At 28.3% G+C, this 13941-nt stretch overlaps 1 protein-coding gene across 1 annotated transcript; it reads right to left on the reverse strand.

Moving 5' to 3' along the window:
* Positions 1 to 2345: 2345 nt before the first annotated feature.
* Positions 2346 to 9107, reverse strand: LOC113867905 (ABC transporter C family member 10-like). The gene is made up of 11 exons (XM_027503413.1): positions 7068 to 9107; positions 6592 to 6912; positions 6427 to 6513; positions 5600 to 6187; positions 5179 to 5343; positions 4661 to 4955; positions 4165 to 4379; positions 3772 to 4077; positions 3472 to 3535; positions 2890 to 3129; positions 2346 to 2458 (listed from the first exon to the last, which is right to left on the reverse strand). Exons 1-11 carry the CDS (start codon positions 9105 to 9107, stop codon positions 2346 to 2348), a joined length of 4434 nt encoding a protein of 1477 aa, XP_027359214.1.
* Positions 9108 to 13941: the final 4834 nt, after the last annotated feature.

Raw genomic sequence — 13941 nt, forward strand, 5'->3', positions numbered from 1 at the left:
AATGGCCCCGGTTACTGAACTTAGTAAAATTACAATATTACGAATAACTGTTTCTATTAAAAAAAATCTTATAAATTCCACCGTTAATTCTTATTACAATGAAGATAATATATTTAATAATGTATGCATTAAATATTATAAATATAGTATTCAATTATAGCTATTTATTTATATTTTAAATCATATATTCTTTGTTAAAATACAGTGAAGAGATAACATTGAATGTACTGTCGTATTAAATGCTTTGTTTTTAAATATAATATAAAATAAACTTACAAAATATAATTAAATACTACATTCAGTTAATATAATATATTTATTATATTTTCATTATATTTCATGTATATGTATTAAACGTATAGCTTTTCATATTTATAAAGTTTATAAATTTTTATGAATTTAAATAAAATGGGGTTGTAATAAATTTAATATAAAAATTATAAATTATTTGTTTATCTTTACTTAGAAAACAAATTATTCATTATTTTTCTTAAAATATATAATTTTTTGGGTAAAGAAGAAAAGAAAAAACAAATAAATTAAAATATATAATTTAAATGACTAATAATATAATAGGTGTAAATTGATAAACATAACAATATTTAATTTATTAATTTTAAATTTTCACTTTTTTATTTACGTAAATTGTTGAGTTATTCATTCAAAGATGTAATAAAAATATTCTTATTTTAAATTATTTTTATTCATAAAATTTTTATTTTTATATGTTAAAAATTTAATCTTAACATTTTTTATCATCATACTTTTGTTTTAATATTTAATTTTAATGAATTGGATTTTATTTAGTATAAACAATTAAAGAAAATGACAATTGCAGGTTTTAAAATATAATTTACAACTTTCTATGTTTTATTTAGAAATATAATAAATGTAAAATCCAAATGTTATGATATCATGAATATTTTTCATATATGTCAAAAAAAATATTAAATTGAGTTTAAAAAAGTAATTTTTTACATCTTTTATATCTGATTTAATGATCTATTGTATATGTATGGATATATTTTTACTTTATATGTATTTTCTCGTTTTGGTCACAGCACATCATCTACTATATCTCAGGCCTCATAAATTAACAAACATTTTTGCATCTTGAATATCATGACACTTTCTTGACTTATTGCTAAAACCAAAGCAAGATAAAAAATTATTATTACCTTAAAAAATAAAAATTTGTCAATATCAAGTTAATCAATTTACATAATGCTAGGTTAAAAGTTTTTACTAATTTTTAACTTAATCGTATTTTTAGAAAATGTGTTGAAACTGGAGGGTAACAGCTTTTATTTGTTGCCCACCTTGCAGTGACATGATGTTTAGATCCATAAAGAGATCATTTTAAATTTGAAGTTGAGAAATACTCCATCCTGCTATCAATTTGAATAATCTTAATTTAACTTGAGCATTTTTTAAGTGTTATTTTTATTTTCATTTAGTTATTTGACTTGATTTAATTATATATATTTTTTAATTTTTTATTTCTTTTGAATATATTTTTATATTGAATTTTAGATTTACTTAAATTTTACATTTTCATACATTGTTAGGATCAATCTATTTAATAAAAAGTCATGAATTTCTTCATGCAAATAGAAATTGTCATGATCACAAATAGGAATAATTTTAGGCCATTTGAACTTGAAAACAAAAAATAAAGATGTATTTTTTAGATAAAGTGAAATTTAAAATAAGCGCAAATTGTCGAATTGAATTTGAATTTAATTTTATAAATTTCTGATTTTAGTATATTATATTAATAATGATCATGTCTCTTTCTTTTAATCAAGTATTTTCATTTTTTTAATTTTAAATGTCCTATTTCCTTAAATCAATTCTATTTAATATAATAGAATGTTCATCGTTGATAATAAAAATATTTACTACTTTCTTTAATTCTTATTTATAATTTATTTAAATTAAAAAATCATGTAATGCACCTATAGTTTTTTTTATTGAAAATCTTATTTAAACTAAAAATTATTCTTACAATATTAAAAAAATCTAACTAATAATTATATATTTTATTACAGATACATCACACATGTACCTAGATAGTAGCAAGCATGTTACAATGTGAAACTCAATTCTCACAATTATGAACCAGCTTTATTAGTAACTACTTGACTCGCCTTCTAATTATACAAAATCTTTTAATTGCTCAAATGCAACATTGATCACTACATTTAAATACTATTTGCTATGTTCTTTTTGTTCCCTCCTCCCATTTCAGGCCTCGCAAATTAACAACATTTTACACCTTACAACTTATCACACATTCTTGACTACAATGTTGTTAGCACAAAAACCATAACAATTTGCCATTATCAATGTGATTCTGCAGATTGAAAATGAGACCAATATTCCTTAACAAGTTCCCTGAATAACGATCCTTCTCTCTTCATCAAGCACATTGGTTCATCATACTCCACCAATTTTCCTGTCAATACAAATATTAAGTATCCTTTTCTTTGATGAAAACAAATGATAAAAAATATTATTCACTTTTTTCATATAAACAATAAAGTGTGAAAATCAAATACCCCATATTTTACAAGTTATTATTTTTATGCCACAGAAGTAATAATACTAAATCAACTACATCATTGTTTATTATTTTACCCTCTAACTAGGTGAATGCAACCAAACCCTTAGCCAAACAACAAAACTATAATGCAGTGTATGGCAAACCAAGTGGTATTGGGCAGAAGTCTAGTTAAGAGAAGATTAATCCACTATTTTCACTCTTAATTTTCCACATATTTAAGAAAGGATAGTTTGACATCAACATAAGAAAATAGAAATAGAGTTGCAGATTAGTCTAAAGAAGTTTGTTGAATGAGATACAGGGACCGGAAAATTGAAACTTACCATCACTGATTGAAAGAACCATAGTGCAATCCACCACAGTTGGTATCCTGTGTGCTACTGTGATCACTGTACAATCTGCAAATTCAGTTCTAATTGTTTTCTGTAGAATCAAATCAGTTGCATTGTCAATTGATGCAGTTGCTTCATCCAACACCAGTATCCTACTTCTCCTCAAAAGGACACGCCCCAAACAAAACAATTGCCTTTGTCCCATGCTCCAATTTGATCCATCTTCAACAACTGCAAAATAAATTTCCACTTGTGATTACTAACTAGGAATGAGTACTTACAACATACTTCCTCCATTTTAAATTAAGTGACGTTTTAGCCAAAGAAAGGGATCATATTAAGTGGCGTTTTAAGATTTCAATGAAACATAATTCTTATCTTCCAATTCTACCCCAACTAAATTATGAATATAATAGTTTTTGAATACTATGCAAGTAAAGGTTTCAGCAAACTAACAGAATAATAATATAGTTTAGTAAAATTACTTCACTAATTAAGGTATCTAATATACTCTCCTTACGCATAAATCAATTTGAAATGGAGGGAGTAATGACAATAATGATCAAAGTGTACCTGACGAGTTTAAACCCTCTTCTTTCTCTTGGACAACTTCTTTCAATTGACACTTCCCAAGAACCTTCAAATTAAGCAAGATTTAGTGCAAACTAACATGAAAAGCAAAGATAAACATAATGTTGTTTTTCTGACATGTGCAGAAGAGCACATAATAAAACAAGTTTTTATTAAATATTATATAATTCAATACATTGATACTATTAAATGCTATAATTTTTAGTAAAAATTTATTGATATATTATTTTGTGCCTTTTTGCCCAGGTTAAAAGGTCAAAAATAATATATGGCAGCTTTTACCTCCCATATCTCTTGATCAGAGTGTTGAGATAAAGGGTCCATGTTATATCTAACTGTCCCATTAAAAAGGGTAGGATCTTGAGGAATAACACCAAAACGTGACCTCAAATCATGAAGGCCAATAGAAGAGATGTCTATGCCATCAACTATAATTTTTCCACCTGCAGGCTCCACTAGGCGAAATAAAGCACCTATAAGAGTGGACTTCCCACTACCTGTCCTACCAACAATTCCAATCTTGTGTCCTGCTTTGAACGTGCATGTGATACCATCAAGAACAAGTGGTCCATCAGGCCTGTATCTTATCTGTCTTGAAATAAACAAGTGAGTTATGCACTTTATTTCAATGACCATTTTCTAAACAATATGATTCATATTTTAAGTACTAATTACCTTTAAGTCATTTAGTTCTACTTTGCCTGCAACAGGCCAACTCAAAGGAGGACGATTTCCTTCTATTACTTCTTGGGCCTCACTTGGTATATGCATATATTGATTTAGCCTCTCTACTGATATCATGTAATTAGCAATATTGCATTGACTTTGAATTGAAAATACTAGCTGAGCATTTAGTGAAAGGCCATATGAGAGAGCCATCCCAATAAATCCTGAAACAAAGGGCACTAAAATTAATAAACTTTGTTTGAGGAAAAAGCAAAGAGAAATACTAGCAACATACTCTTTCTGACACACTCCTTATTAGTGGTTGAAATTTATTGAAAATTACAAAATCTATGTGGGTCTCTCTCCTAATTTAATGAGTCTAACTCATACTATTGTAGTTTCCAACAAATTTCAGCCAATACTAAAAATGTGTTAGAAAGTATGCTGCTACCACTTATATTTTGAAGATTATATATTCAAAACAATTAATAGACCAAAATCTCACCAGAGGTGAATGTCCCAGGTGGAAGCATAACCATGAAAAGTGCTGCAGAGGCAAGAAGTACTGCACTAACTATTTCTAATCTTTGGATCAACCATTCATTTGAAGCAAAACTATGGAAGAAAGGACTAGCATTGATATCAATTAGATCAAGATTCTTATAAAAAAAACGATCTTCTTCCTCAAAGGCTCTTATTGTCACAGCTCCAGCAGTGGTTTCAGCTACATGATTTGCTACAAAGGATTTTGTTGTGCCATTCATGCGCATTACTTCTTTTGCAGTAGCAAAATAGTATCTCTAGTTTTTAAGAAAAAAAAATTACCTTGATTACTTTCCAACCAAGGACATTTTAAATTCTATTGAAAAATTATTAACATGTTACCAAAACATAAAAGCTAAAGGATAATGAGCATTGCTTAGTAAAATTTGATGGTTTTCTCAATGTTAATAATGAAAGAAAATATCAAAGAAAATATCATTTAGTATCAGAATATTTTATAAAGAAGAATCTGTTCATTACCTGCAATCGAATTGCAACATAAATCATCGGTACAGAGATTATCAATACTTGCCAAGTGACAACTGCTAAAACTGTGAGATTGGAATAAAAATTGATAGTACCTCCCACAGCATAAGTGAGGATAAATGGGAGATCAATATCCATAATACTTAGATCTGAAGAGACCTATACAAGGAAATGATCATTAGAAAACTGTTGCTTAAATTACAATTCATTGCAAGGAAAGAAACTGTGTTCAATTAAATATGTTTTTGGCAACCTCTTAATTTTCCATGTCATTATTTAACAGTCAATTGAGACTAAAAGAGTTGAATTTAGAAAAATCAGGGAACAAAAAAAAGTTAGAGGGACTAAACCTGAAAAGTTCCAAAAATGTAGAGAGACCAAAAATATATTTAAGTCAATTGTTTAATACACTTACCCTACTAAGTATCCTTCCCAATGGTGTAGAGTCATAAAAAGACATTGGTGCACGAAAAAGGGAGTTCATTAACTGTAAAAATAAATATTTTGATGATTGCATACCCAAAGCAACCACTAGCAAACCTCTGGTCATTGAGAAAATTGTAGAAACAGCTCCAATCAAGAAGTAAACTAAAATCAACCGCAATGTGCTGACATGTGGATTATCAACATTAGCAGCCATCCATGAATTTTGCAATATTTGGCAAATAACAAACATAAGGTGGCAAAGGGAAGCCACAAAGAAGTAAATATAGCCTTTCATCTGATTCAGATACTGTAAGTATGGCCTTAACCCTTTGTCTCCTATCTCTCTCTCTTCTTGCTTTATTAATTGATTTCCATTTTCTGCTTTGAACTTCTTCTCCATGAAAGCTTGTGTAATCTCTCTAGCAGAAGTTGAATGTCTCTGGGAATAAGTATCATTCACAGGATTGTCAGAGCCAGCAGTTTCCTTGTGCGCATTTACAAGATCTTGGAACTTTTGGCTTGTGGTCAATAAATGATGATAAGGAGCAGCTTCCAGAATTTCCCCATCTGACATCAACTTTGAAGAAATAAAATTGAACAAATATTTTCATCAGTAAAAGTTAAATCCATTAGAAATGATCATCGCAATAATGTATTGCACATCATTCAACATATCTTACAATAATGATCACAAAAATGAAATCAATAACTTCCAAATTCCTTAAAATTTTACAAATTACTAGTTACATGGATGAAGCAAGGAAAAGAAAAATCAACGAGGACAAAGCCATATGATTAAGATGAAGAAAAACATACCAAAACAAGGTCAAATGCTGGCAGGAAGTCAACTTGATGAGTCACTAGCAAGACAGTTTTCCCTTTGAGTCCTTCCATGATATATTCCTATCAAATTTCAAAGTCATCTTTTAGTAAAAAATGACATTTAAGATTCAGTATGTGAAGAAAGGAAGATGTAATTACATTAAACAAACTAGTAGCAGTGTGTGCATCAACAGCACTGAATGGATCATCCAAAAGATATACATCAGCATTTTGATAAAAGGCACGTGCAAGTTGAACTCTTTGTTTCTGACCTCCACTTAAATTAACTCCTCTTTCACCTATTTCTGTGAGGTCACCATGTGGTAACAACTCAAGGTCCTTCAGTAGTGAAGATCTTTGAAGTGTTTCTTTATACCTTTGAGCATCTAGCTCAGATCCAAACAAAATATTTTCCCGTATAGTACCTGTTTGTATCCATGCTGTTTGAGAAACATATGCAAACTTACCATGAACTTCAATCTGTAATTTAGAAAAGAGAATTGTACTCATATTATTACATCTAAAATAAAAGAGATGTATTAAATATAATAGTTAGTAGGAAACTTATCCTAGTGATGTGAGTATCACAAGATGTAGTAATTTATTCTACGATCATGAAAAGAATAAAAGCTTACAGTTCCTTTTATCATTGGAACTTCTCCAAGAATTGTAGCTAAGAGAGTTGATTTTCCTGACCCAACTTCTCCACAAATTGCCAACTTTTGCCCATGTCGTACCTCCAAGTTTAGGTTCCTTAGTGTTGGCTTCGATACATTGCCTTCCCACGAAAAGTCAGCGGATTTGATTAAAACTGAGCCTTTAACACTATCGTCAAAACACTTGTTCCTAAAATTTTCACTTTGCAGTTCAGGTGCCTCAAGGAATTTAACGATCCTGGCAAATGCAACTTTTGCTTGAATGACCACCCCAATAACATCTGGGATGGCTGTAATTGGCTCTTGGACAAGGCGCAAAGTTGCCACAAAAGTGAACACATTACTTGCATGTAAAGGAATTTTCAAAAAGTAGCATGCCACGAAAGAAGCAGAAGAGACCAATATAGGTGCGGTCCAAAATAGAAAGATATTGTAGGCCTTTCTCAATTGCACTGCACCTAAAAATTTGAGTTCCACATTTCTTAACCTTTCTATAGCATTTTTAAAATGAGTTTCCCATGCATATAGCTTCAACACTTTCATATTCACAAGAGCCTCAGAACTGGCCTTCAATCTCTCATCTTGTGCTACCATAAGTTCACTTTGAAACTTGTGTTGCAACTTTGCTAGTGGAGTATTGCAAAGCAAAGTGAGAACTATCACCACCAATGAGGCAACTGTTGCTATCCCAATAGCTTGAAAAAGTATTACTAATGCAATACATAGTTGGAGACTTGTCGTCCATGTTTGATGGAACCAAAATGGAAATTCACCAATTCTATAAGCATCCACAGTCACGTAATTCATTATCTCACCTCCAGAGTGTGTCAATCTAGCTGCATTGGATAACCTCAATAGTTTTTTATAAATGGCTGCTGTAAGTAATGATCTAACTTTCATCCCAACAACTCTACAACGAAAATACCATTGCCTTTGTGAAAGGGATTCTATGATCTTTATAAAGAAAAGTGATATGACCAATACATAACCCTCATATTTGAAACTTTCATTACCCTCAGCAACCAATATAAATGCATTCAAAAGTACAGGACCAGTAGACAAGGTGAGCACCTTGAGCAATGCAAACAATCCTGACGTCAAAATCTCTCTCCAGTGGCACAAAACTATTGTCCGCAAAACAAATGACTGTGATAATGGTTCTTTTTGTTTTTTTCTGTTCAATTGTTCTACAAATGACAAATAGCAACTTTCTGCTCTATCTGATTCCCCCAACTTTGGGATATCCTCATCTTGGAGAGTTTTTTCTTGACCCTTTTTCATCAATGGATTCAACCACCAAAACAACATCTTACTGAAGAATCCAGCTTTGGAAAATGGGGTCACATGGCCACCAAAATCAACTTCATTGAATTGGCTATTTATAGGATCATAAAGACTTTCATCAATTTCTCCATTACTGTCTTTACATACTTTATATGTGCATAAAAGTAGTAAAACTGCTCCTGAAAAAGACAGAACATCTAAAGCTATCTTGAATGACAGTTCCTTATTGTTAATTGCATAACATAAAGATATAGCACAGAAAATGGCAGAAACAAAGAATAGAAGAATAGAAAACAGCCACAAACATGCTCTTGAAAGTTTTTTCAGGTGAAGACTTATAGTTAAGCCTAATAACAACCATGTGAATCCTTGACAGAGTTCTAGCAACCACAGATCAAGAGGAAACGCAGTGTGACTTTTCCTTAATTTCTCCTCTAAAACCCAAATGCCTAAGCACAAATGTAACAACCCAAGGGAGCCATTGATTATGGTAGAAACTAGTTGCAAGTTTGAATATCTTTGCATACGGAACTGACACCGAAATGGTCTCAACAAAGACTTGTGGATCATAACTAAAGATAATACTATCAGCAGCAACACATCACAGCAAATGATCAGCAAGTGGTTGATGCAAGAGGAAGGATCTTTCAAAAACTTGAAATCATAACACAAAGGCTTTGCTCTCTCTCCACAAGTATCAGAATCCCCACAAACCATGCTCCAAAACTCCTCCATCTTCTTTGTAGCTTCTACTTGCTACTTAAACTCTGCAACATATAGAGAAACAAAAATCATGTATTTACTAAGAAAATTTTGTCTTACATGGCACGCACAAAAACAAAAAAAGAACACAAAAACTGAGTCATGAATAATAAAATACGCAACCCAATTGGCTGCCAAGGATCAACTCAACCAAAAACTTGAGTTTTTAGACAAGGGCTACAACTCACTCATACAAGGTTTTTGTGCTTGAAATAAGAAACCTTGAGTTAAAATTCAAATTCAAAAGAATGGAAGTGACAAGTATATTAGTCTCTGGTCTTTCTACACGTATATGTTTGATTATCATGCTAAACACTTTCTTCTAAAAGCTTAGGTTATTAGTAGCTCTTAGGAACTGCAGCAACCAGCAAACATCACAAAGCTGATTTTAAGAGAAAAAAATATCTAAAATGTAAGATAAACCAGAAAAAGAAAATATAAGTTTGATTGAGATAATTTAAAAAAAAAAAAAAAAAAACTCTCACGTCACTAAAAAAATAATTATTTATAAAAGAAAATAAGCTAAAACCAAGTAGTTAACTGTAACTTTACGTAACATTAAATGCATGTTTCAATGATGTTAGTTCTAGCAAAATGATCACTTAATTTAACAAGAATCACAAAATTAAAAAAAAATAGTGATTATTTCCTGGAAAGAAAAAAATCAAACATGCGCATTTTTTAAAACGAAGTTGCATATGCACCCCTTCAAAGGAGGATCAGCTGCAATCCTTAAATGGCAACAAGTATTTCAAGAACACTATGCCCCTGTAAAGTAACTATTAAGTACTTCTAATAGATCTTTCCATTGTTGCAACAAGAACCTGTTTCAGCTAGCTATGTCAGTCGAGGGTGTTCAGATACTGAATCATATACTCTTAACACAAAGCATTTGGTTCAGAAAGATGGTAAAGGAGTATGAATACGAAGAGTGCAAAAGACCCTTACATATTGTTGAATTCCACTGGGACACGGGAACTAGAATGTGTTTGAGTGTAGAAGGAAATTTGATCATGCCATAAAGCGTTTAACTCATTATAATAAACATGAAAAGTAGAGACATAGAAAGCTTGGAGAATGGAATAGATCAATGACTCATTTATAAAGTCTCAACAGTATCTTAACTTGTTTTACATTTTCTTTTAATTTAAAACAACTATATTCTGATAATAAAATTTGAAATCACAGCTTAAACTAATTAAAATAATCTTGCTAATTAATTCATGTAATCGCTTATATATAATTTTTAAATATAAATGATAAAAAATTAATGAATAATATATTTTTATTTAAATTTATAATATTAATGCTATTAACGTATTCAATTATGTGATATTATGTAATTTTTAATAAACAATTCATTCTATATAAATTTTTATTTTGTACTCTTAAACAAATATTAGAAAAACTATATTACTTATTAAATTTGTTATCAGTAAATGTTAACTAATGTCGATAGTCAAAAATTAAAGTAAAGAAATTATGTTAAAAAATATTATTAATCTGTTTATACTCAATAATTTTAATGCTTTTTATTTTTATTTCTTTAACAACTATATTAAGGACACTAATCGGTGACACCATTTATTATTTCGTTGTCTTCTGTTCTTTTCTCTTTTTGAAGTACAGACAACTGAATAAGTTCTGCCAAACATTGTTCATATATTAAAGCAGACTAATACGAAACTCGAGATGAAAAAATGAATGATAGGTGCTGAAATATTAAAAATACTAAATGCGAAGATGTAATTTGGTTATAAATACATTAAAAATCGAAGTAGGTGATTAATAAGTTGAAGGTACGTGGTTGTCTCTCATGTAAAACGAAAAGGTCCTTGTCTGTGTGCTGGAAAAAGCAAATTATTGGTGTGAATTTTGTTTATTCTTTTACCAGTCAATTGGCATAAGAAAGGTGAAGTGGTGTTTGTGGAAGACAACACCGTGGAATGTGGAAACTGGAATTTGTAGACGACAAGAGTGAAGAGTTGGAAGAAGAGTGAGTGTAAAGTGTCAAGTGTTATTTATATAATATTTTTTTATCATTTTATAAAAAATAAATAATTATATATTGTAAAATTTTAGTGTATTTTAAAAGTATAAATAATTATTTTAGTGCCTCATATATAATAACATTTTAATTTTCATTTTTATGTTAATCATCTCAATCGGTATCCTTATCTCTTCTCTTGTTTTATTGTATAAAAAATTAAGTAAACTATTTGTTATAAAAATTTAATTTCTCTTTAAAATTTTCATTGAATAAAAATATTTTTAGAAAAGAATTTCTATTTTTAAGAATTTTCTTAAATCAACCGTTAAATATAAATTATGAGTACTAATTTATGAAAAATGGCATTTTTAATAATACATATTAAATTTTATTTAATATGATAAATTAATAATAATAAAAATGAAGTAATTAATTTCTAAAAAAATTTATTAAATTTATCCAATTTGAAAATAATATATTTTAAATTATTTATGTAAAAATTTTAAATTTAATTCAATGATACATGTGCAGTGCATGAAAATATTACTAGTTTAACTAAAATACATAAATAGTAGAAAGATAAATAAATAAATATTAATGTTCTAAAAATATTGTTAAAAATTTGCTATAATAAATATATAACAATATATTTTTTGAAAATTTTAAAAAACGTTTAATATATTTTAATAGAAAATATTATGTATTAGTTTATTAACGAGTAAGATTATGAAATGTTACCTTGGAAAAGAACAAAAAGATTATCAAGTTAGCGGTGATCGGTGGAGATTGGCATCCTAGTGACACATTGGCTGATAACGGAGCTTCGTCGTTATTCTGTTTGGCGTCGAATCTATTCATTCTATCGTCACCGGTTTCATCAAAATTTGTGGAACCATTTTCATCATTAATCCTTCCTTATTCTTTATCAAAAATACATTATTATTATTATTTAAATTTTTATCTAAAATATTGTTTCAATTTGTAGCTTATAAGAGAATCATAAAAAAAATTCAGATTATATGCCTATTCTCAGTGGATCAAGACTACCTAATCTCAAAAATACATTATGTGAAGACATTGTTAATAAAATTAATAATGCTATAATAAAAAAGAATAACCTAAGATAAAATTAAAAAATAAATTAAATGATCAAAATATTATTTTGATCATAAAAAAGCGCAATATTAAATGAAAAAATGTTTAAAGAAACATTATTGCAAGTTGAATGTAGGTGCATGATGGTGAGGGTGGTGGTGTGCATATTCTATGATAGATTCACGCATTAAAAATTGATGTATAATGTGTAATATCTACAGAAGATGACAACACAGGTTTTAGCAATTATGAAAGTGAACTCACAAACTTTAAACTTAGTCGTAACCAACTCAGATTTTATGCCACTCACTCATCAGAATCATCAAGACTTCTGACTATTGCTATTTTTATACACAATAATTCACGTAAGAATGCTACCAACGCCCTGCTACACTATTTTTTATATAATTTTAATTTATTAGGAATTATATAAATTTTATTCTTTTACTCTTAAATCAATATTTTATTTATATAATTTTTAATAAATTTCAATCAATAATTTAAAATATATTAAAAAAATATGTCTGAACATATATTGTTGTTCGTTGAACATATTAAATGAGCTATAACATGGATCAAACGATAGATGCATGACGATCTACGACATAGTAGGTTTTAAAATTAAATGTGCATTGAATAAAGATATTAATAACGATGTCAAATTTTTTATAAGTATTACATCATATATTAAATAAGAAATATATAAATTTTTAAATATTTAGTTAATTAAAATTTTAAATTCATATAAACACTGCACTCGAATTTTTTTAAATTAATAAAATGTTACATAAAAATTTCATTTATAAAATAAATTCTTAATCATTTTAAATAATTTTATAAAAATAAAATCTTTGATATAATTTTTCATCATTAATTATTGTATTTTTGTTTCTTTATCAAATTTAATCCACTTTTTTATATTTAATTTTGTAAATTATTCAATCCATCAAGTTTATTGGTATATTTATTTTTAACTTAAACATCACAATTTATTTTATATTTTCATTTTTCAATTTGTGTTAAAGAATTGAAATTAATTGATGGATTGACACCCAATTAAAAGAGTATATACTTATAAGTCTAAATTATTTCAAGCATGTCTGACAAACAAATTATTTAAATTTAAAATTCACTTTCTCTTAATTTTAATTGGATTTGTATTTAAAATTTTAATATAGTATTATAATATAAAAAAATTTTAAAACAAAAAGACCCAAAATTTAAAAAAGAAACTTGCATGGACATTAAAAAAATAAAGAAAAAAATTATAAATCTTAGAAGAAGAAAAAAAAAACATAAGATCAAACTGTAGTTAAACTTAAAAAGAAGTGTTATGACATTGTCTAAAACACTTTGAAAAAACAAATTACTCAAAATTTATTTTCACTCTCTCTCTCTCTCTCTATATATATATCTATCTATCTTTCATCAGACTAACTTTCAAAATTTTAATAATTTGAGATAACAAATGTGTCATACACGAAAAATATTACAATAACAAAATATTCCATGGAAAGGCTCACACTATTTTTATATTGTTTTCTGTAAATTAAAAAACATTACTTGAATTTTTAAAATAAAATAAAAATCAAAACCACATATTTTTATGTATTAAAAAATAGAATGTGAAAATGATATCTAGGAAGGCTTTGTTTTCATGCAAATACATTAATGGGAGACCATGTGAGTCCATCACAGAGTGCTCTTGATCTGCAATACCCA

The sequence above is a fragment of the Abrus precatorius genome, unplaced genomic scaffold, assembly GCF_003935025.1.
Source record: "Abrus precatorius isolate BTA unplaced genomic scaffold, Abrus_2018 Scaffold5, whole genome shotgun sequence".
In the NCBI taxonomy this organism is placed as follows: Eukaryota; Viridiplantae; Streptophyta; class Magnoliopsida; order Fabales; family Fabaceae; genus Abrus; species Abrus precatorius.

What these genes read in the sequence shown, in the direction of transcription:
- LOC113867905 (XM_027503413.1), bottom strand. Translation starts at nt 9,107, where the DNA reads ATGGAGGAGTTTTGGAGCATGGTTTGTGGGGATTCTGATACTTGTGGA. An exon ending in TTCCAATGATAAAAGGAACT is followed by an intron (nt 6,913 to 7,067) that starts GTAAGCTTTTAT and finishes TCTAAATTACAG; the next exon opens with ATTGAAGTTCATGGTAAGTT. An exon ending in GGTTCTTTCAATCAGTGATG is followed by an intron (nt 2,459 to 2,889) that starts GTAAGTTTCAAT and finishes TTGTATTGACAG; the next exon opens with GAAAATTGGTGGAGTATGAT.